This window comes from Dendrobates tinctorius, unplaced genomic scaffold (genome assembly GCF_039654945.1).
Source record: "Dendrobates tinctorius isolate UK_male_01 unplaced genomic scaffold, ASM3965494v1 ptg000219l, whole genome shotgun sequence".
In the NCBI taxonomy this organism is placed as follows: Eukaryota; Metazoa; Chordata; class Amphibia; order Anura; family Dendrobatidae; genus Dendrobates; species Dendrobates tinctorius.
Window position 1 is genome coordinate 571300 of NW_027361886.1, and position 23156 is coordinate 594455.

General features: G+C 42.7%; 1 protein-coding gene across 1 annotated transcript; it reads right to left on the minus strand.

The window, feature by feature from the left end:
* Nucleotides 1-371: 371 nt before the first annotated feature.
* On the minus strand, nucleotides 372-23128 carry COPE (COPI coat complex subunit epsilon). The gene is made up of 10 exons (XM_073555103.1): nucleotides 22955-23128; nucleotides 22018-22080; nucleotides 21830-21930; nucleotides 21138-21290; nucleotides 12606-12659; nucleotides 6573-6654; nucleotides 5795-5950; nucleotides 3372-3440; nucleotides 2847-2921; nucleotides 372-691 (listed from the first exon to the last, which is right to left on the minus strand). The coding sequence occupies exons 1-10, from the start codon at nucleotides 23126-23128 to the stop codon at nucleotides 644-646; spliced, it is 975 nt and encodes a 324-aa protein (XP_073411204.1). The 3' UTR covers nucleotides 372-643.
* Between the last annotated feature and the right edge of the window lie 28 nt (nucleotides 23129-23156).

Here is a 23156-nt window from a genome sequence, read left to right on the forward strand (position 1 = left end):
CAGTGCCAATACTTTTGTCCACCCTCTTTTTTTTATGTTTGGTGTGGAATTATATCCAATTTGGCTTTAGGACAATTCTTTTTGTGTTTTTTCATTTAAGACAAATTAAATGAAGATAATAATACCAAAGAATTTGTGTTTGCAATCATTTTCAAGAAGAAACTGAGTATTATCTGACAGAATTGCAGGGGTGTCAATACTTCTGGCCACAACTATATAGTATATACCTGTATGTCATCTATTATGACAACAGCGTTGCCATGGCAACCATTATGACAGCATGATGCAGGGCTTGACACACACACACTCAATTTTATCTATACAGATATATAAGAATATCTACATAGAGGCATGTGTAAAGAAAGAATGAAAAGAAAAAAAAAAAGTTTCTTTTTATTGGGAATGTCCATGTTATACAAGATGAATAGGATTGTGAACTTATTGTAATGGATATTCCAGTGATGAAAAACTGGCAATCCAAGACTCACTTGAAAAAAAAAAAAAAAAAATTACATTCCAATACAGGTGCTTTCCCCACACTAGCATTAACTTGGCATTCTGGCCGACATGAAACATATGTATTTTCACGGGAAAAGCTATAACTTGTGTTCATAGAGCGAAATATAAATTAATCAGGCCCAGGTCATGCGCTAGGAGCGTACTGCAGCACAAGGCGATCAAATTCATTCTCCTAGAAGAAACAGAAGAGAATTGTTAATGTGTTAGGAGGAGCAACTCTTACAAAGAAAGACATTATTTCCCATATCACAGAGATTGTAATGACTCAAATACCTCCAATAGGGTATACATTCATTTTTCCAAAATCTATATTATGCAAGAAAAATTATAATCTACCATAAAAATCCCTTCCAGCACATCAATGACATAATATCCTGTGGCCATTTAAAATGTAGCATAAAAATGAGAATTACAAATTTTTAAAGCAGACAGTCAGGCACAAATAAAAAAATAGATGCCATATATTTTTATCCATTTTGCTTCTCTTGCCTTGATCAAAAGTGAAAACACAGTGCAGTCTCGCGATCCCAGGGCTCCCCCTCTCTGACCCGTTTAGGGTCGCAATATGTTGCTATGGTAACCAAAGGCCTACTAATGGCCTTCAAGTCTGCCATAGACCAAAGCCTAATGGATCCAGACAGAGGCTTTAGTAGGCTGCCCATCAGTGGAAGGACTTGTAACCCATGGACCGCACACACAGAGAACACAACCACATTATAGCCAGCATGCCAGTGCACATGGATTGTTTTCTACGTGGACCGATAGCATTTGCTGAAAAAGGAAAGTAAATAAATACAAAATTGCAGCACTTATGCATGCAATGTAATGGCAGCTCCAACAACCCTCAGCATACAAAGCTGCACAAGGAGCCAGTCACGTCCACAATTTGCAAACTTGACTAGCCCATGTGACCTGGCCTAACATGGACAGCCTGGATAATGCCCTGCACTACATAAGTGGAGTGTATTGTCGATGCAATCAAAGGATTGCATGTTCAAGTTTCCATGTGGGACTAATAAATATTGAAAACAATAAAGGTTTACAAAAAGAAGCCATAAACTGGATATCAAATAATACAGCAACAAAAAAGTGCCCTGAATGGGTAAAAATACAGGCACAGCACTAGAATATACAATATCAATGGAATTAAAAGGTAGTAAATGGCTTTGGGACTGGCATACTGCGGTTAAAGTTGGTGTGATCCTTAGTAAAAACGCAGTTTCATACACCTAAATGGAGATGATTTGGCAGAAAGCTCAAGGATTTTTGCAAGTTCCATTCATTGGTCTTGTCGGGGATTATGTCAGAACCGCCTGCAAAATGAGATTCGGGCATATGCCTGAATGTGTGGCTCTGTCATATTATCATTTTCGTGAGTAAACGTGTACTGGAAGTGGACACACAGACAGTAGACTGTGCCTAGGTTTATGCCTCTAGTAGGTGTATATGCCCAAAAATGGTGCAAGACAAAGCAGACGTTCACTCTGTTAGCACCACTATAGGATATAGCCCAGTTGGCACATATGCCAGAATCTCATTTAGAGGGGGAGAGTTCAGACGTAAATCCTGACGCTACCAATGAATGGGTGACAAAATACAGTATGAAAGCTCCACTAGGGAACAGAAATCAGTATAAGGGGATTCCAGCAAATCAATTCCCATATCTCAAGTTAACTTGCTAAAGATTCAGCAAATGTTTTCCTTTGAGAAACATAGCCAACCCATCAGAGGCACATGATTTCTAGGTGACATGACAGCTTTGTGGTTCACATTTGAAACTTCCACCCTTTGTGGACAGTCTTAGCATTATAGTCACTACTGACAGCTGCATCTAATCGGTTAAACAACCACTCATGTGAAAGTACCACAAAGTACCCCTGTTAAACATATGAACAGTGAAGTGCTATACAGACGGTAGGGAAGAGGAAAGTGATGGCAGATACGTTTGGATTCTCTAATCCACAGGAACCAGACAGGAAAAAGAACACACTTCTATTTATCCCACCCGTTACTCCCCCAAAAGAAAGTGTTGTACAAACGTCTTCAAACAACCATAGAAAATGGATTGTTGGTGGATCAGCTCTATCCACTAACGTAATCTAATTTCTATGGGCAACTTCAGTGTTTGACCAAAAGATGATTAGTTCAGGTCGAAAAAAAAAATAACCCTGTTGTGTGGAAATATTACCAGTGAATTAACCTCATTACATCAACTTTATAAAAGTACGGAGCAGATATAGCAAATCCATGCAATTGATGGAATACTGAAGCAGGGTTTGCTCTTTAAATAGCTTTTTTTTTTTATAATGCTGCAGCTTGGCCATTACCTTTGCTTGAAATTCCCAAATAAACGGGTGATTTCGATGTCCATCCTTTAACTGAGACAGGTAGCGATTTGTGACCTTGAGAAAGATGATAAAGTGCACATCATGAAAATAATCCAAGGTGTGCGGCAAATTAGAGAATTAAAAAAATGTTCTTAGAATATACAAGTAGACTTCTTATTTTACTCTTTTGCAATATCGCTCTATTAATAAAGTAAAATCAGATAACTGAAGGGTTAAACAGGTACCCCTTATTAAACACTCAAAGATCAATTTCAGACAATCACAATATAGGTTCAGCAATACTATGGATGCAACTGCGGGTTTAATGACCTAAACCAGCAGCAGCACAAACATGTTGTATATATATATATATTTTTTTTTTTTACAGAGAACACCGTAGTTTGGACACACACACACAGGAGGTGAAGGGGTCAGAGTCCCTAGTGAAATCTTTATGCAGTCTAATCCTGGCCTAAGATGACATAAAGGGCATGTAATAAGAAACAGAGAAAAAAAAAAACTTACTTCGGGAGGTTTTCCAATGTGTTGAGTTAATACAATGAAATTAATCAGTGTTTCTGGGTGGCTGCTGTCCTGCAAATCAAGTAGAGATTTTGTCATGTGACATTTATCAAATATACAAATACTATTCTTATTATATAATGACTACATTAATAGAAAGTAAATTTGAAGTCCTCAGTAAGTTCATTCCCACCCACATTTGATAAATGGTGCCCCTCCCATAACTAGTACCTGGTTGGAAGTGGGTACGGAAAGGTGTCTTTGGTGAGGATTAGTTTGTATCAGGCAGCAGTTATAGTTAGTGCACACTTGCTCTCCATACAACTCTATGGGAGTTGTAGAAACAGAATAGTAAGAAACTTAAGTGCTGCGAGGAAGGGGCACTAAACCCCCCTTTATTAGTCATGTGTGGGATTTCCGCTTATCTAACATTTAACACTTAAGTACCTCTGTGGATAAGTGATACATTTTTTACGGTATTTAGATTTCTTTTTCTATAAGGAGCCGCTACAGACTTCGAGCATTACTCTCATCAACAACACGGAGACATAAAAGCTGTTCCATCAAGGGAACTGAAGCTGAAGTATAAATGTACAGATATTATAGGGCCGCACGGTGGCTCAGTGGTTAGCACTGCTGCTTTGCAGAACTGGGGCCATAGGTTCAAATCTCACCAAAGGACATCTGCAAGGAGTTTGTATGTACTCCCCGTGTTTGCATGGGTTTCCTAGGGGTTCTCCGGTTTCCTCCCACATTCCAAAGGCATACTGATAGGGATTTTAGATTGTGAGCCCCAATAGGGAGAGTGATGGTAAAGTATGTAAAGCTCTGCGGAACATGATAGCGCATAATAATCTTCCGCATCAATTTGGACACGGAAGGGAGTCATTGAAAGGGTTAACCCCTTAACGACCAGAGGTATTTTCGTTTTTTGCATTTTTTTTTTTTTTTTCGCTCCCCTTCTTCCCAGAGCCACAACTTTTTTACTTTTTGGTCAATATGGCCATGTGAGGGCTTGCTTTTAGCGGTATGAGTTGTACCTTTGAATGACATCAATGATTGTAACATGTCGTGTACTGAAAAACAGGAAAAAAATTCCAAGTGCAGTGACATTGCAAAAAAAATGCAATCCCACAAATTTTTTTTTCTTTTTTTTTACCATGTTCTCTAATTGCTAAATCTACCCTGCCATTATGATTCTCCAGGTCATTAGGAGTTCATAGACACCAAACTTGTCTAGGTTCTTTTTTATTCAAGTGGTGAAAAAAAAAAATTTGAGCCATTTTCCGATAGATGTAGCATCACCATTTTTCGTGATCTGGGGTTGGGTAAGTGCTTATGTTTTGCATGCCGAGCTGTTTTTAAAGATACCATTTCGGTGCAGATACAATCTTTTGATCGTATGTTATTGTATTTTAATGCAATGTCGTGGCGACCAAAAAAATGTAATTCTGGCGTTTTGATTTTTTTTCTCGCTACAATCAGGTTAATTCTTTCACCGTTTCACAGAATAACGGCAACTGCAAAAAAAAGTCCGATTTCCCATCGGACCCATCAGAGGAAAGAGAAATTGGGTCTGCTGTCAGAAATTGACTACTTAACAGCTGTGGATGGATCGGAATTCCACCCGTGGCTGTTGCGGGCACATGTCAGCTGTATATATAAGCTGACATGTGCCCATAAAGGGGGAGTCCGACATCAGCGTACTATTACACCCGACGTCGGAAAGGGGTTGAATGACTAAGCCACTGATCTCATACTACCATTACATATATAGTGATGCCCTGCATCAAATTCACACTCTAGACTGGTGCAAACAGGTTTTCAGTATGAAAACGGACATCAAAATGGGCAAATAGACAATTTTCACCCACTGGTGGATGGCGCTTGGCAGATTGAGAGCATCACTTGCCGATAGATGCTACTGCACATGCACCGCCGCCATTTTACTGGAGTTAATTTTTCGAGAATGAGGACGAAGAGGCCAGAGAAGAAAAAAAAAAAAAAAAAAAAACAGCCGCTCACAGGCCGCCCCAGAGAACGAGCATCTCGTTAACTGAAAAAGTCTAACACTGATTACACAACAGCCATAAGACTGATTTCTTCAACCAAGGTATCATTTTACTCAGTAAAACAGCAAGATTTTTTTTGTTTCAAATACAGAACATGATATAGAAAAAAAAAAAAAAAACGAACAACTCATTGACATTTTCTTTTCCTTTAAATTGATGCAATACAAAAACCTGATTTTAATAATGTGATTATCAGATAACACTTTTCCTTTAAGCAGTATGATCCACGCAAGGTAAAGCTGAACTGACCTGGAAAATGGCTAAATACCTTATCAACGTCTTTTGGCCACAATTAGGAGTTTTATCTCATTAATAAACAATGACAAAAAAAACATAACTAAAGTAGACCTCTACCTTGTCTAAAGCCTCCTGTAGGACTCCTTCAGCGTCTTCCCACTTGCTCTGTCCCATGTAACAAGTAGCTTGCCCATTTAACAGCAGGACAGTAGAAGAGTATTTGTCAGACATCTCCTGGAAAATGTAGAAGGCATCCTGCAGTTTATCTCCACCCTGTTGGAATAAGTCCCAAGCATGAGAAAACTGAGCATAGAGATACAGCAGCAATAGATACAACACACGGGGTAAAAAAGGTATCTTGGCCTATAAAATATTCAGGAGTGATCACACGATCTTGGTATACATGTACTGTGATCTCAGTTATAGGAGACGCACAAAACTAAAGGGTAACTGCCATAGGGAGAAAAAAGGATAATTTATAAGGGTTTGCCTAATGACCAACAATGATCCAATTTCATGAGATGATATTGAGAAGAAAGAATAAGGTCAGTCACCTAGAGTCCATTAGGTCAAAAGACAAGTTCTACTATTAACCAAAGAGTCAAGCCAAGGGGAGCAGGTATTGGTCGCCTATCATCCAGTATTCTGGCTAATCATACTTTCTAAACTACATATCCATAAAGGGGTGGTGGTCGGTAGATGATTCTGCCAGAATAGGTAATGCTTTCATAGAGTGGCTTTACATTCTGGCTAATAAATGGAGATCCAGATTGGGAAGTGCTGCCTGTATGACGTCCCTATGTAAGAAGCATAAGGATACAGGCTGCCTTGCGACAGCCCCTTTAAATGTAACCTTACATTTTCTGTTGATTTACAGCACATATTACATACTGACCAGGGCAATGTTAACCCATGCTGTCGCCAGCTGTGTCAGTGTTGCATCCTCATCTGTATCCACCATCTTCTTTAGTTCTTTGCTACAATGAAAAAAAAAAATGAAACAGTAACAGTGAAATCGTAAGCTTTCCTTAAATATTACCAAACAAGTAATGCCTTGAAAATGGTCAATGTTGGTTTTCAGTAATTTCCAGATGCAATAAAAATGTGCTCCCATGTTAGAAAATCAGGAATGTCTACAGTTTACCCCTTAATGCACCATGCCATATATGTAATGCCGATAGCACAGGCTCAAGTGTGATCACCAAAAAAGCCTGCTGGAAACTACATAGGAGTCCCTTCCCCCACCCCCAACAACAGGGCTGAAACATTGGGAATTTTGTTCACCTAGTCTCCTTAAAATGGAATAAAAAGTTTAAAAATTTTTGCATTTATATGAAAGTGGTTCCTATGGAAATTATAAATTGCCCTGTAAAAAACAAGCCTTAAAAGGGAATCTCTCATCAAGTTTTTGCTATGTATTCTAAGAGCAGCATGGTGTAGGGGCAGAGACCCTAATTCCAATTATGTGTTTCTTGCTGGGCTGCTTCCTTCAGTTTCAATAAAATCAGTGTTTTATCATAAGTAGATCACTAGAGGACTAGTTGCCTCTTGGAATGTAGTCCTCTTGCTCTGTGTAACCCAGCCTCCAACATGAATTTGCAGCTTTCTATCAATGTCCACTGTATGCTGAAAAGAGGTGGGCGAGGTTATACAGGGTTTGGCATTTTGAGCACTGCTAGATCTGCAGCAAAGAAAGCATTTTATCAAATTTACAGCATGCAGATTAGTAAGGAACACATTGCTGGAATCAGAGCCTGTGTCCCTACCAGGGCTGTGGAGTCGGAGTCGTGGAGTTGGAGTTAGTTTTGGTTGGAGTCGGAGTCGAAGTCGGTAGAAATGTACCGACTCCAGCTTTAAAAAAAAATGTATTAATATTTCATAATTGAACTTTCATATGAATTTTATAAATGTTACTCAAATATATATGTTCTATCAAACTATGAACAACAGTGATAAGCAGTTCTGCTGGAGATAGAGACATTTCTTACTTCTTGTGTGTCACTGTTCTCCACTGCCCTTATCTAATCCTATACTTGGTTAACCTCATGCTGCCCCAACCCCCCTACTTACAATGTATGAAACTGAAAGTGAAAATGTGTTGCAAATTCTTAGTAGTAAAGCTCCTCCTCTAGACTAGATCATACTAGGTGTGTGTCTTCCAAGCATCTCACAGCTGCCTGCTACTCAGAAGAGGAAGACTGTAAGAAGTATTATCCTTTCAACAAACTTTGCATCAGTTAACTGTGAGTACATGAGGAATAATAACAGTATTACTGACCACTACAGTGGGGAAAAAAAGTATTTAGTCAGTCAGCAATAGTGCAAGTTCCACCACTTAAAATCCCACGGGGTGGGATTTTGCGTGGAGCACCAGATCGAGGGAGATTATCAGTGGTCTTGTATGTCTTCCATTTTCTAATTATTGCTCCCACAGTTGATTTCTTCACTCCAAGCTGGTTGGCTATTGCAGATTCAGTCTTCCCAGCCTGGTGCAGGGCTACAATTTTGTTTCTGGTGTCCTTTGACAGCTCTTTGGTCTTCACCATAGTGGAGTTTGGAGTCAGACTGTTTGAGGGTGTGCACAGGTGTCTTTTTATACTGATAACAAGTTTAAACAGGTGCCATTACTACAGGTAATGAGTGGAGGAAAGAGGAGACTCTTAAAGAAGAAGTTACATGTCTGTGAGAGCCAGAAATCTTGATTGCTTGTTTCTGAGCAAATACTTATTTTCCACCATAATATGCAAATAAAATGAAAAAAAAACAGACAATGTGATTTTCTGGATTTTTTTTTCTCAGTTTGTCTCCCATAGTTGAGGTCTACCTATGATGTAAATTACAGACGCCTCTCATCTTTTTAAGTGGTGGAACTTGCACTATTGCTGACTGACTAAATACTTTTTTTCCCCACTGTATATCAGTTGTACGACCTGGCAATAATTTTGTACAATTGTTTTTAGAAAAAACAATTGTCATTTGGATTGTGAATGCAGAATTAAAAACCTGAGAATGTCAAAGAAGCATCACATTAAATCAGCTGTATTTGAACATTTCACCATCACTCAAGATAGAAAACATTATGTCTGTCAGTGTATGACAAATGATCCAGACGAAAACAAATGCTGTGAAGCCAAGATGAGTGCATATTCAGGCAAAGATAAAAAATGCTCCTACCAGACCTTCTAATCTAAAGATACATTTACAGCGCTTTCATCCAGAAGTACTGAAAGCAGTGGATGAGAAAGACTGCATCCAAACCAATTTACCAGTGCCCAGCTCTTCCAGCCAAACAAAGGAGCAGAGAACTTTGCAGCCATCAGTTGCAAGATATTTTGTCAGTGACAAAGTTACTGTGACAATGACAGTATATACATTTAAAAAACAGATCATAGAGCTTGTTGTAAAGGATAGTGTGCCTATTTCATTATTTTCACGACCAGCTTTTATGTGTCTGAATGGGGAAATGGCCCGCAAGCTTGGTGTTTCTCTGGAGAGAGAGAGTATTATAAAATTAGTAATCGAAGAAGCTTTTTAACAAAAGGAAGAACTTAAAAAAACTCTCAAGGGACGCTTTCTGTTTCTTAAAATGGATGCCTGCACACGTCAGAGTGAACTATTTTGCCATCAATGTCCGATTTGTTTGTGACAAAAATGAAATAGTTACCAAGACATTGGCAGTAAAAGACACCAAAGCTCATCACACCAGTGAGTTTCTCCAGGTCTTGGTGGAAAAGGTTCTGCAAGACTATGAACTTAAAAAAGAGCAAGTTCTTTCTGTCGTAACTGACAATGCTTCAAATATGATAAGTACTATTAAGCTAATGAATGAGAGTAATGATGGTGACCAGCAGCTAGAAGAACATTCTGGGTCCACAGACACAGAAATGTTTGAAATAGAGGAACACAGTATTGTAACTGAGGAGCAAACTGAAGTTGCTTCAGATGAACAACAACATGATAGTTTAGATGATCTTGTTGAAACTGTGTCAATATGTTCTTTCATTCATCACATGCGCTGTGTTGTGCATACGCTACAGCTGGCTATAAGAGACAGTCTGCAAGAAGGACATGCTGCTGCACTGATTGGCAAGGTGAGAAAATTGGCTACTGTTGCCAGAACCCCTAAAGTTGACTCAATTTTGAAGAGACGTGCTGGAAAAGGGGCAATTATTGATCAAGCCACACGATGGGGCAGTACTTACTTAATGATTCAGCGCTTGGTTGAACTGAAAACCTTTCTTGTAGACATGGCTAACCCTCAACTGACGCTAAATGAAAGTCAGTGGAATCAGGTGACTGAGCTGGAAAAATTGCTAGAGCACCCATTTACAGTGACTAAAAAATGACAAGCAGAGGACTTAACTCCAGGTATTTTCTTAAAGGACTGGAAGAACCTGATGTTTCGCCTGTCCCAAAGAGGAGGGTTAATTGCAAGTGGCATTGCTACATCAATGAAACGGAGAGAGGAGCTACTATTACAAAATAACATTCTTTTGGCAGCTGTTTATGTAGACCCAATGCATCGGATTCTTCTAGATGATCAACAGCTAAGTAAAGGAAAAGAAGCTCTGTTTGAAATAGCAGTAAGGATGAAAGGGTTGCAGAACAGTCAGGAGGAACAAGAAGAATTTGGTCGTCCTGCCACATCTTCACCCTCATCATCAACTGATGAAGAATTTAATTTAAAAAAATATTTGGATCTCAAGGACCGTGCAAAGCGTTCCCGCATAGAAGAAGAGTCATCCCCATCAAGGAACACAGCCAGTACATTTCAGCAGAATTTTTCATGTGCACTAAAAGAAATTGAGAAATTTGACCGTTCATCAAAAATAACAGTGCAACAAGCGATTCCTCTGTATCCTGACATTGTCAGAGATGTTGCCCGAGTGGTTACTGCTTTGCCACCAACACAAGTTAGTGTAGAGAGGTTGTTCTCTGCTCTCAAAATAATTAGATCAGATTTGAGGGCATGCAAGAAGGAGGATCTGACAGAGGCAATACTTTTTCTGAGGACAAATTTATAGATTTCTTCTTATTAACTGCATAAAAGTGTTTATTGCATATTTACTTACAGTTTAGAAAAGTTTATAAAAGTTATTTGCTATATTCTAATTGTATTCTAATAAATGTAGTTTTTTAAGTGGTCTGATTACTTATATTATGGTGAGAAACTGAATAAGCACGATGTTTAATGTTTTACAACAGTAAATTTGTTGTTATGAATTGGCCATTTATGAAGGAGTCGGAGCCTGATAAAATCCAGGAGTGGAAATCGCAACTGTGGCTTACCGACTCCACAGCCCTGGTCCCTACATTATGGTGCTTTCAGATGGCATAGCAAAAACCTGCTGACAGATTTAATATAGCATCATCAATGGAAAAGTAAAATTAATGAGGCCATTGAGATATGAAAAAAAAAAAAAAAAAATTATATATATATATATATATATATATATATATATATATTTATTTTTTTTTATAAAACAGTCAAATAGAAAAAAAAAAGCAATGGAACATTTGCCGTTTCTTCTTCCGCTTACCCCAGAACAATTAAGAAGTTAGTTATATGTACGCCAAAATACTGTATTTTTCGGACTATAAAACGCACTTTTTTCCCAAAAATTTTTGGAGGACAATGAGGGTTCGTCTTAGAGTCCGGATATACTTACTAGGAGTCTCATCCCAGTCTGATGCGCGGCAGTTTCGCAGATACTTGGTGGTGCGGGGGCTCCACCTACATTTTGTGAAAGCCCAGTGCCCCCGCACTTTCACTGCTGTAATGTGTTGGTCTCCAAGAAAACGGCACATGTGTAGATTGAGATCTCAGGAGACCAGAGCTCAGCAGCAAGATCTTGTCTCCAGAGATCTCATTCTGTGCACGCGCCACCTACGGCGGCCATTTTCCTGGAGACCACAGCATTTCAGCAATGGAAGTATGGGGCCTCCGGGCTTTCACAAAATGTCGGCGGAGCCCCTGCACCACCGAGCATCTCCAAAACTGCCACGCACCAGCCTGGAATGAATGTGTGGGGGCTCCAGGATTTCACAAAATGTCGGTGGAGCCCCCTGCACCACCGAGCATTTGCGAAACTGCTGTGCTTCAGCCTGGGATGGACGTGTGGGGCTTTCACAAAATGGCGGAGCCCCCGCACCACCGAACCTGCCGCACCAGCCTGAGACAAGTCAGATCATCGCCAGACCACCAAACACCACCTGTGACCCCGCTCCACCAGCGCTCCCAATCACACCCTACCCCCTCCGGTAACCTGAATAATTCGGACTGTAAGACAGACCCCTCATTTGACGCATTAATTTCTTTTCCCTATTTTCTTATGAAAATTTGGGGTGCGTCTTATGGTCCGGTGCGTCTTATAGTCTGAAAAATATGGTAGTGCCATTGAAAAAAAAAAAAAACACTGAGGGGAGGGGGAACCACAAATCCCCCATATGTCTTATTTTAATCGCTGAAGGTGGAGGGTCGTTCACTTTTTAGAGCAAATTATATGTGTCTCCTTAAGAGAAATTGACACGCAACATGTCAGTGTCCGCGGGTGATCCGCATGCACACAGTCGCATAGTGGACGTGGGATATCTAGAAATGCCATCCACTATGCTGTAACATATGGCCACTGCGAACTGAGATGCATAAGTACTCAGCATCAAACCCGCAGCAGTTTCTGATCATAGGCACATACCCTTACAAAGAGGTTCAGGTCTTTACACTTAGCCATTTTTCCTGCTTCCAAGACATAACTTGAAGAACTGATTACCTCATAACAATGGCAGCAAGTGAGCAATCTATGTTACTTCATTAAAGTGATTATTTTTATACACTGACATGAAAATAATGACAGTATGAAGTTTGTTTTATACAAACTACAAAGCACATGGGGGAAAAGAATTACAAATAAAAAAAAAGCGCACTTACCGAGCTAGATCAAGTCTGTCTATTTTCAGAAGTATCTGTATAATTGTAGCCATGCTGAAATGGGTAAAATAATGTGTTAATATTTTTCCTTTACTCTTAAGCTCTTTTTATACACAGATGACAAATCTCTACAGCAACACTGGTAAATGAAAGATGGATTTTTGGTTCTTACCGTAAAAACTCTTTCTTGGAGCCTTCATTGGGGGACACAGATTACCATGGGTGTCTGCTGCTGCTGCTAGGAGGCTGACACTATGCAAAAAACAAGAAAATTGGCTCCTCCCCAGCAGTATACACCCACCGACAGATACCAAGTACCTCAGTTGGTGAGAAAGCAGTAGAAGCCAAGCAACTTTAAACGTATGTACCAACCCAACAAGGGGCTCAAAAAACCCAACACGGTACAACTTAAACAGGGAGGGTGCTGTGTCCCCCAATGAAGGCTCCAAGAAAGAGATTTTACGGTAAGAACCAAAAATCCATCTTTCTTTATCGCCTTATTGGGGGACACAGATTACCATGGGACGTTCCAAAGCAGTCCCAAGGGCGGGGACAGCAATAAAGGAACGAAAGGACAGGAAGGGCTTAGGTCGGCCGGTGCGCCACCGCCACCTGCAGAACCTTCCTACCAACAACTGCATCAGACGAGGCCTGGGTATGAACCCTGTAGAACCTTGCAAAAGTGTGCAAGGACGACCAGGTCGCGGCCCTGCAAATTTGTAAAGCCGAAGCCTAGTGACGAACGGCCCACGAAGCAGCCACAGCCCGGGTGGAGAGAGCTCTCACTCCCGGAGGGGGCCGTTTTTCCTGAAGAAGGTATGCGTCCAGAATGGTAGAACGAATCAAGCGAGCGATCGTGGATTTGGATGCCGGAAGTCCTTTCCGGCGACCTTCAGAGATGACCAGCAAGGAATCGGATTGACGAAGTGAAGCGGTCCTAGCGAGATAGACACGCAAGGCTCTAACTACATCCAGTTTGTGGAGTGACTTCTCAAGGGGGTGGGAAGGAGCTGGACAAAAAGAAGGGAGAACAATATCCTCATTGATGTGGAAAGAGGATACGACCTTTGGAAGAAAAGAAGGAACGGGCCTGAGAACGACCTTATCCTGATGGAGAATCAGATAAGGGGACCGACATGACAAGGCCGCCAACTCAGAAACTCTTCTGATAGATGTAATGGCAATCAAAAAGGTTACCTTCCATGAGAGAAGGGATAAAGGAATGTCCTGGATAGGCTCGAACGGCGCCTTTTGGAGAGCGCTAAGGACGAGATTGAGATCCCACGGGTCTATCGGCGAATGATGAGGCGGAGCCACATGGGCGACCCCTTGGAGAAAGGTCTTAACCTGCGATAAGGAAGCGAGCTCTCTTTGGAAGAGGATAGACAGAGCTGAGACATGGCCCTTGAGGGTACTGAGGGACAGGCCCGCATCTAAGCCAGACTGAAGAAAACCAAGTATGGATGGAATGGAAAAAGACATTGGAAAGACTTTTTTATCGTCGCACCAATGGAAAAAAGCCTTCCAGTACCTATGATAAATTCGGGAAGAGGCTGGTTTTCTGGCTCTGATCATAGTCTGAATCACTTGGTTGGACAAACCTGATTCTCTCAGAATCGCGGCCTCAACGGCCATGCCGTTAAACTTAGAGACTGAGAATTCTCGTGGTAAAGGGGACCTTGCGAGAGAAGATTGGGACGGTCTGAAAGCTTCCAGAGAACGTCCGCGAGCATGTTCACCAGCTCCGCGTACCAAGGTCGTCTTGGCCAGTCTGGAGCCACTAGAATTACTGGGACGCCTTCCGATTTTATCTTCTTGACCACTCTTGGGATCAAGGCAAGAGGAGGAAACAGATATGGAAGTTGGAACTGGGACCACGGAATTACCAGCGCGTCGTAAGCGACGGCTAGGGGATCCCTGGACCTGGCTACGAAGCGCGGAACCTTGTGGTTCATCCGAGATGCCATGAGATCGACATCCGGTAAGCCCCAGCGCTGGCATATCTGGTTGAAGACTGTGGGATGAAGAGCCCATTCGCCTGATGCTAGGCCTTGACGACCCAGGAAGTCGGCTGACCAATTTTCCACCCCTGGAATGTGAACGGCGGAGATTGTCGGAACGTAACGTTCTGCCCAGCGCAGTATCTTTGCCACTTCTGACATTACTTGCCTGCTGCGTGTGCCCCCCTGATGGTTTATGTACGCCACAGCCGTAGCGTTGTCCGATTGAATGCGGACAGGCTTGCCTACGAGGAGAGGCTGCCAGCGGAGAAGGGCCAGGAAGATTGCTCTGATCTCCAGAAGATTGATAGGGAGGAGAGCTTCTTGTGGATTCCAGCGCCCTTGGGCTGTATTTTGATGAAAAACCGCTCCCCATCCTAGGAGACTGGCGTCGGTGGGGATGACTTGCCACTGAAGCGGAAGGAAGGACCTCCCTTGTAGAACGGACGCTGGCGTTGTCCACCAAGTCAGGGATTGCCTCACTCTAAGAGGAAGGAGAATGGGGCGGTCCAAAGACAGCGTGGTCTTGTCCCAGGCTGAAAGAAGGGACAGCTGGAGAGGGCGAAGATGAAATTGTGCGAAGGGCACTGCTTCCATGTAGGCTACCATCTTCCCTAGAAGCTTCATGCAGGATCGAAGGGAAATGGGCGTTGGCCGTTTGAGGAGTCGGATTCCCTTGGAAAGAGCCGCAAATTTTTCCCTCGGAAGAAACACCCAGGCTAGATTCGTGTCGAATTCCATGCCCAGAAAGGTCAGACGCTGAGTGGGGCTCCGAATGGACTTCTCTTTGTTGACTATCCATCCGAGGCGGCAAAGAGTATCCAGGGTTATCTGAAGACTCTGAAGGCAGTCTTGGCGGGACGAGCCCTTGATCAAAAGATCGTCCAGATAAGGGATGATGAGGATTCCCTTGGAGCGAAGGATGGCCATGACAGTCGCCATCACCTTCGTGAAAACACGGGGAGCGGAAGCCAGGCCGAAGGGAAGAGCCGTGAACTGGTAGTGATTTTCCTGAATCGCAAAACAAAGATATTTCTGATGTTGCAAACAGGGATGTGAAGATAGGCATCCTGTATGTCCACAGAGCAGAGAAATTCTCCGGGTTCCATTGAGACTATCACCGATCGAAGAGACTCCATTTTGAAGTGGAGAATCTTCACGTGGAGATTGAGCAATTTGAGGTCCAGGATTGGCTGAAAGGTACCGTCTTTCTTCGGGACTACGAAGAGATTTGAGTAGAACCCTGAAAACCGTTCGTTTCGGGGAACAGGAACAATCACTCCAGCGGAAAGAAGGGAGGAGATGGCCTGAAAAAAACCTGGAGTGTGGGACCGCTGTCTTGGAGGTCGAGATAGGAAAAATCGTCTGTTTGGCGGGGAGGCAAATTCAATCTTGTATCCGGATGCGATGATTTCCCTGACCCAAGCGTCGTCGACAACGGATATAGCCAAGCGTCCACGAAAAAGGAAAGTCTGCCTCCCACCCTGGAAAAACGTCCAGGTGGGAGTGACCCGTCACTTAGAGGAAAACCTACCAGAACGGGCGCCTGAAGACCTGGGGTATTGTCCTCTAGATCTCCAGCGGGGAGCGGGTTTGTAAGATGGTTTTTTCTGCTCTCGCTCCCTAGAGGCGGAAGGCCGATCTTGCTGGGAAGATCTCTCTGTGGACGAGAAGGGACGAAAAGGCCTAAACGGCCGGAAACCCTTTCTGTTAAAAAAGCGTTTTGGTCGAGACTGAGGGAGAGAAGTGCTCTTAGCATCAGTGGCATCGGAAATTAATTGATCCAGCTTGGCTCCAAAGAGCCTAGAACCATGGAATGGCAGATTGGTAAGCGACTTTTTAGAGGTGGTATCCGCATTCCATGACTTTAGCCAAAGGACTCGGCGTACGGCTACTATGTTGCTGTTAGCCCTTGCTACGCACCCGGCTGCATCCAAGGAGGCGGCCAAAAGGTATTTACCCACATGATTAATGTGATATGCCAGATCTGCCAACTCGTCCTGAGGAGCTGCCGCTAAGATGCCCCTGCGAAGAATTTTAGCCCAAGCCGAAATGACTTTCGCCACCCAGGCAGATGCAAAAATTGGACAGAGGGAAGCGCCGGATGCCTCAAAAATTGACTTCGCCAGAGATTATATCTGCCTGTCTGTTGGATCCTTAAGCGATGCCCCGTCTGGGAGAGATAGAACCGTCTTAGAGGATATACGAGAGACGGGAGGATCCACTTCGGGGGCTTTGGTCCATTTTGTGAGTAAATCTACATCAAAGGGGTACAGGACATCTAAGTACCTGCGGCCTGAGAAGCGTTGCTCAGGGTGCTCCCAATGTTTGGTAAGAGTAGAATCAAACTCTTTGTGGTTTGGAAAGGTTCGGGATGGAGGCCTTGCTCGCTTAAATGGAACAGAACATTCCTGAGGCGGGGGCTTGTCCTGCTTAATTTCCAGGGTTTGGAAGATAGCTGAGAGGAGACTATCGACCATATTCCGTGTTTTAGATATGCTATCTGCTTCTGAACTAGATCCCGATTGGGGATCGTCATCTGACCTAAGGTCGTCCTCTGAAGAAGGAGAAGGACACCTGGGTGAAGCAGATGGGCCTAGAGAGCTGGAAGATGAGCCAGACAGAACACGCTTCCTAGAAATCCTACTCGGTCTGTCCCTCTAAAGGTCGCGGTCAGGTGCGGACGACTCACCATGCGAGGCGGTCGGTGCACAGGTGGCTGTAGATAGCTGAGGTAAACGTTCTAGGACCTGGACCAGGGACTGAGATACTTTAGTCAGATCAGAGACCGACAGACATTGCAACGGCCCACTCTGGGAGAGGGGAAGTACTCTCATCCCGGGCATCGGTGTGCTCCTGAGAGGCCGACATAGCTGAAGGGCTGCAGGACGGACAGAAGGGTGACGACTGACCTGATGGCCACTTCTTTTTACAGCGTTCACAGGCGTAGAAAGTAACGGTGGGTTTGAAAGAAGTCGCCGTTGAGGGGTTGAGCATAGGTGGGCTACACCTTATGGCTACACTAAACAGAAAAGGACTGCAGAGGAGAGCCAATTTGCAAGTAAGCACCGAGCCTACCGAGAATCTGACGAGCAGCAGGACCCTGAAGTGTCCCCCAAGCAGCGCAGGAAGCAAAAGAAATTGCAGGAGGAAGCTGACTGTGACTTCGGTAGGCGGAGCTTGGCACCAGAACATGATTGGACAATGGCCGCGGGGAGGCGCGGTACTAAGGGAGATTGACGCCTCTAAAGAGAAAGGAGTCAAGTGATAGGGTGGAATGGGAGCGGAGAAAAAGCGCGCCCAGAGTGAAAAGAGAAGCGCGTCCAGAGCGGGGAGGAGGAAAGTGAAAGTGAAGCCTGGATTTCTAAACTGAGATGGCCGAGGCGCCGATAAATAAAGGTGAGCCTGCGTCCCACCGCTTTGAAACCCCCCCTCCTCTGTGATAAAATAACCCCCGTAGATAATGAAAGACCGCTCCATGTGGGTACCGCTGTGTGCCTCTGTACAGAGGGGAGCGCGGCTGCGGTGTGAGGCGCGCGGCTGACAGTGGAGAAGGGAGGCGGGAGATTCAAACCCAGGAACTGCTGAAGGTGCCAGAGACATGCAGGGCTGAAGGGATAGATCAGACTCTTACCTGACGTCCCTGAAGAGGATGACCGCAGGGACAATGCGTAGCAGGCAGGCCACTAGGAGAGGTCCTCTTCCCCTTTGTCATGCAGAAGACGGCGTTTTCTTGGTGGGAGTGAAGGAGAGTCTACTGGCTACTGCCGTCTTCCTCTCAGCCCTGTCCTGGGAGAGGGGTGAGGAGATGCTTTGGCAAGGACCGGCCACCCGTCATCAGCCCATAGCACCGAATGGTGATAGGGAAAGGTCCTGCCGGCGGTACTGAGAGTTGCGATGTGGGAACACCACACTGCTCGCTCAGCCGCCTGATATGGGAAATCAGGGTGATAGCAACACCCTGCTTCATGACGGAGAACCTGAAAAATAAATGAGAGAGGATTAAAAGGTTCGACTAACACCTAAAGGAACAAAAAAGGAATTATTAACTGCGGATCTAGGGAGATCCCGGTCTGCCTCCTACAGACACTAAGCACAAACTGAGGTACTTGGTATCTGTCGGTGGGTGTATACTGCCGGGGAGGAGCCAATTTTCTTGTTTTTTGCATAATGTCAGCCTCCTAGCAGCAGCAGCATACACCCATGGTAATCTGTGTCCCCCAATAAGGCGATAAAGAAATGTTTTTTTTCCATATGCTGGGAAAGTCAATAAAATTAATAATTTTAACTCCTTCTTGACAGGTGATGTACAAGTATGTATGTAACAGGTTTGTCCATAGTGTGGTCATACCAGTGTTGCCCCGTAAAAAAAACAAGTTCACTCACAGCTGCATCATCAGAAAAAATAGTTATAACCCTCAGAATATAACAAATCAAATTAAAAAAAATTGTTTAAAAAAATAGTAAAATATAAAAAGTATATAAATTTTACATTTCCGCAATTGTAGTGAGCACCAGAACAACATTACCGTCTCCTTTTTCCTGCAACAATGGCACAATTACGACTTTTTTTCACCATTCCACAAAGATTTTTTTCCCCTAATTATAAGTACATTATGTAGTAAAATAATTTATGGCTTTAAAAGGTAGAATTCATAATTTTTTATTTTTTTTTAATTATATTACAATCCCTCATAGGCTATGCTTATAGAAAAATAAAGTTACAGCTCCTAGAAGAGAACAGATAAAAAAAAGACATTTGGCTAAAGCAAAAGCTGACCAGAAATAAATTGCAATTTTAATCTGTATATTCAATTTGAATGTATATCTAATTCTGGTAATATTATTAAAAAGATTTGAACATTTAAAATATAGTGAATTATTATAAAAGCAAGCAATTCAGTGCGTCTTCGCTGTTCTGCATTTTACCACCACCAGGTGTCGCTGCTGCTGGTATAACATCATAGGCTGGGGATACAAAGAGATGTATTCCCTTCCACCTTCAAAAGTGTGAAAAGAACTTTAAAAGTTGCATGTAGAATACTTCTTTAAGCAATTTTATTGCTGTGTGGAGGAAAAAAAAACACTGCAAATTGCAATAAAGCTGCTAGATTAATCTAATCCATTCTATTAACTCAATTTGGTGAGGCGAGTGGATGAGGTCGGGTAGCAGGACAGAGTGCTGGAGAGGCAGATCTATTCAGAGAGGTGGGAGGACTAGTTAATGCTGTGCATACTCCTATATTGTCAGACCTGCTGTCACTCTGCTGAGGCTCTCTATGACTTATAGCAGCAGTTTGAAAGTTCACATGGATCTAAGGCAAGCAGTCAGTGTGACTTTATCAATGTAAGGATCACCTGATCTGCATAAAAGTTCAGTCTACTGCAATAACTCATACCATCCTCAGCAGAACACAGGTCTGACCATACAGAACCCTGAACCTGGCTATAACGTATATACAAAATAATGACTAGTACATTGGTGGTCTTAGTATAATATATACCAGTCACATTGTATCCTGTATGCTGGAAATAATACACTATGTGCACAGATATCAAATGTTATATACAGCATAATAGGTGATTGGTATATCTGATGCTCTGTAGTTATAATATAATGGTCTTGCATAAACCATCTGATGTCTGTTGTTATAGTATATCATATTATCCTATACCAGCTACATAATATCCAGGGTACTGTGCGCAGAGACACCAGATGCTAGATACAGGATAATATATGACTGGTATCTGATACCATACTTTTCTACTATACTGCTGTAACAGATTGCAACCACTGTGCAGTATACAGATGGTGACAAAGCTAGTATGCTCCATTTCACTGCACAAGCTTGTTGCCCTCAAAAGTTTCCCTGTAATGATATATCCCAGTCACAGCATCTGAGTGACAATTATGATCATCAGTATGTTACAAAACTGTGCAAGGGCAATTTCCTTTTGAACAAAAATGTATATTGGTATTATTAGAAAAACAAATGTAAACAGATTAAAATCAAAAGCCACATCTGACAAAAGCTGATGATGGAAGTGCATAGTGCCAAACTCCCACCGGTCTGATCATAAGGACAGGTTATCAACATCAAAGTGCACATCCCCTTTAAGCAGCAGATTGAATGGAGAGATGATCTTGCAAGGTCATTATTGCTCAATTTAATGCCTATGGAGATTACACAAACAGACAGCAGAGAACTGTACTCGGTTTTATCCCGTTAAGCGATCATACATTCATCATCAGTCCTGTGGCAAGATGATGAATGTTTATAAAGTCAGTTGCTGTACTATTCACTTGTATTCTGCGTTTATTTGTATCACACAATTGTCTGCAAACCTATTAGCCTGACTCCTAACACCACACTGATCAGCTGTTATTAGCTCTGCTGATGGCCGACCCTGGACAAAAAAAAGTGTGCATTTATTTGCTGAGCAACCAACCCTCACAATCTGATATTTATTAGACTAACATTCATACCAGAAGATACATGCCAGATGATGTGATAATGGCTCAGTCACCTACCATTCCAGGCTGTCGCCCTGGTGAAGTGTACGGAGGGCAGCATCCGCATTGCCATCATGAAAATAGATCGCAGCTGCCATTAACAGGAAAGTTGTGTTGGTGACATCAACACTTTTAGCCATCTTTTTATCAAGATCAGAGACAATAGCATCCCTAGAAAAGAAAGGATACATTAAAATATAAAAACAGTAGATATATCCAAGCACAGTGTGAAGGTGAAAGCAAACACCACATACAAATCCTCTGCTAATCTCCATACAACTGGCAAGCATCATATGTGATAAGTGAGGACAAAGCTAAACCTTTTAATTAAAACTTTTTATCCCTTTAATGTATGACACAAATATACAGAAATTGGTGATAGGCAAGAAGCAAAAGAAACACGATTTAATGAAATGTTATATTAAAGGGTTATGCTTGCCACAGCAACTGACCCATAGCTATGCTTTAGGCTACATCACAGGCTTTCCTCACACAGTGGCAGTCATGGGCACACCCAATAACATCAGAGAATAGTTGTAAAAATAGTATGAAATTCAAGTTTCATGTATCACAAAATAAAGCCCAAAACAAAATACACACACATACGCGTGTGAAACCGACAGCGGTAATGCACTAGGAAAAACCGACCATGTCCTGAAGTAGTGAAACAAAAATTAAACAATCAGTCCCATAAGCTGTTGTACACATACCTGCGGCTTTCGCTGGACAAATACTCTGCAAACATGCGAACAGCCTGCAGCTCGGCACTGGAATTAGAGCGAATTTCATCCAAAACAACCCCATACTTCCGCTTGTTACCAAGAAAGAAAGAAAGAAGGGCATTAATGAGGGCACAAGAACAGGTCTTATAACTGCAGAGAAAAATCTCATCATATACCTGTGCTATATATGCCCGATACAGGAACACATCTCTCTCCACCTCTTTCTCTGGGCTTGAAGTCTGCAAAACACAAAAAATAATTAAAAGGGTAAATAAAATCTGTAATGACCAATGCAAGAATCTAACTGAAATACCTAGAAGCCGTCCACTGACATTAGGCTCCATTCACATGAATGTACTATACAATCCGCATCCTGATCTACTGCAGATCTCCACACCGGAAATAACAGCCTCACATTTGCTTATGAAGCTGTTAGTTCGGATCAGGAAATCCATGGTCAGTCTGGCATTGCAGTTTCTACATGGACCATATACGTTTGTGTGAATGTAGCCTAAGGTGAGGATCAGCCACAGCGATATGCCTACACTATAACATATACATGCATACTTGGGTTTGGTATTACCAAGAAGATAACCAGCTGCATCAGCGCAGTGCAATCTTTGGCCACACAGGGTTACAAGCAAGGTCACAGTGTAACCCCAAGCGTATATAGAATCACTCCCATTGGCGCACACACAAATCCCATATGTGGATACATGCAGTCGTCCGTATTTCCAGTAGTAGCAGGGCAAGAAATACACTGGCTTCCTGACGCCTGATTTATAAAACATTTAGACCATTACTCTCCCTTCAATTATCAAGATCCCAATAGTGATCTCCTGAAATCCTCTGCACAGCTGTGAACATACTTCTATTTAATAATCATTTATTATCCTCCGATACTGCAAACTCTTTTACTATATACTATTCGGGGCGTCCGTACTTGTCTTATAGTTGGGTAATGATGGCTGTGGTTCCCGTGCAGCTCCTCGTCACCTCCAGGCTTGCTGTTTGCTACCAGCTTCTCAGTTAGCCACTAAGGTCTGAACCACTGAGGACCCTCATTTTCTGTATGTCCCTAATCACACAGTAATGGGCTGTGCGGCTCCTCACCTTCACTTTCTGCGCCTCATTGATGCTCTGTTGGTAGCTGCCAATATAGAACCAGTTTTTGATATCGAACAGCTCGTCAACCTCTCCCTGTGCAGCCATCTCTAAAGCAGACACGTCACCCGGCCACTGCTGTGTGCGCCACTTCCGCCTGTGCGCGGATCTCCCTCCGCGCATGCGCACGGTACCTCAGCTAGCGTGACGC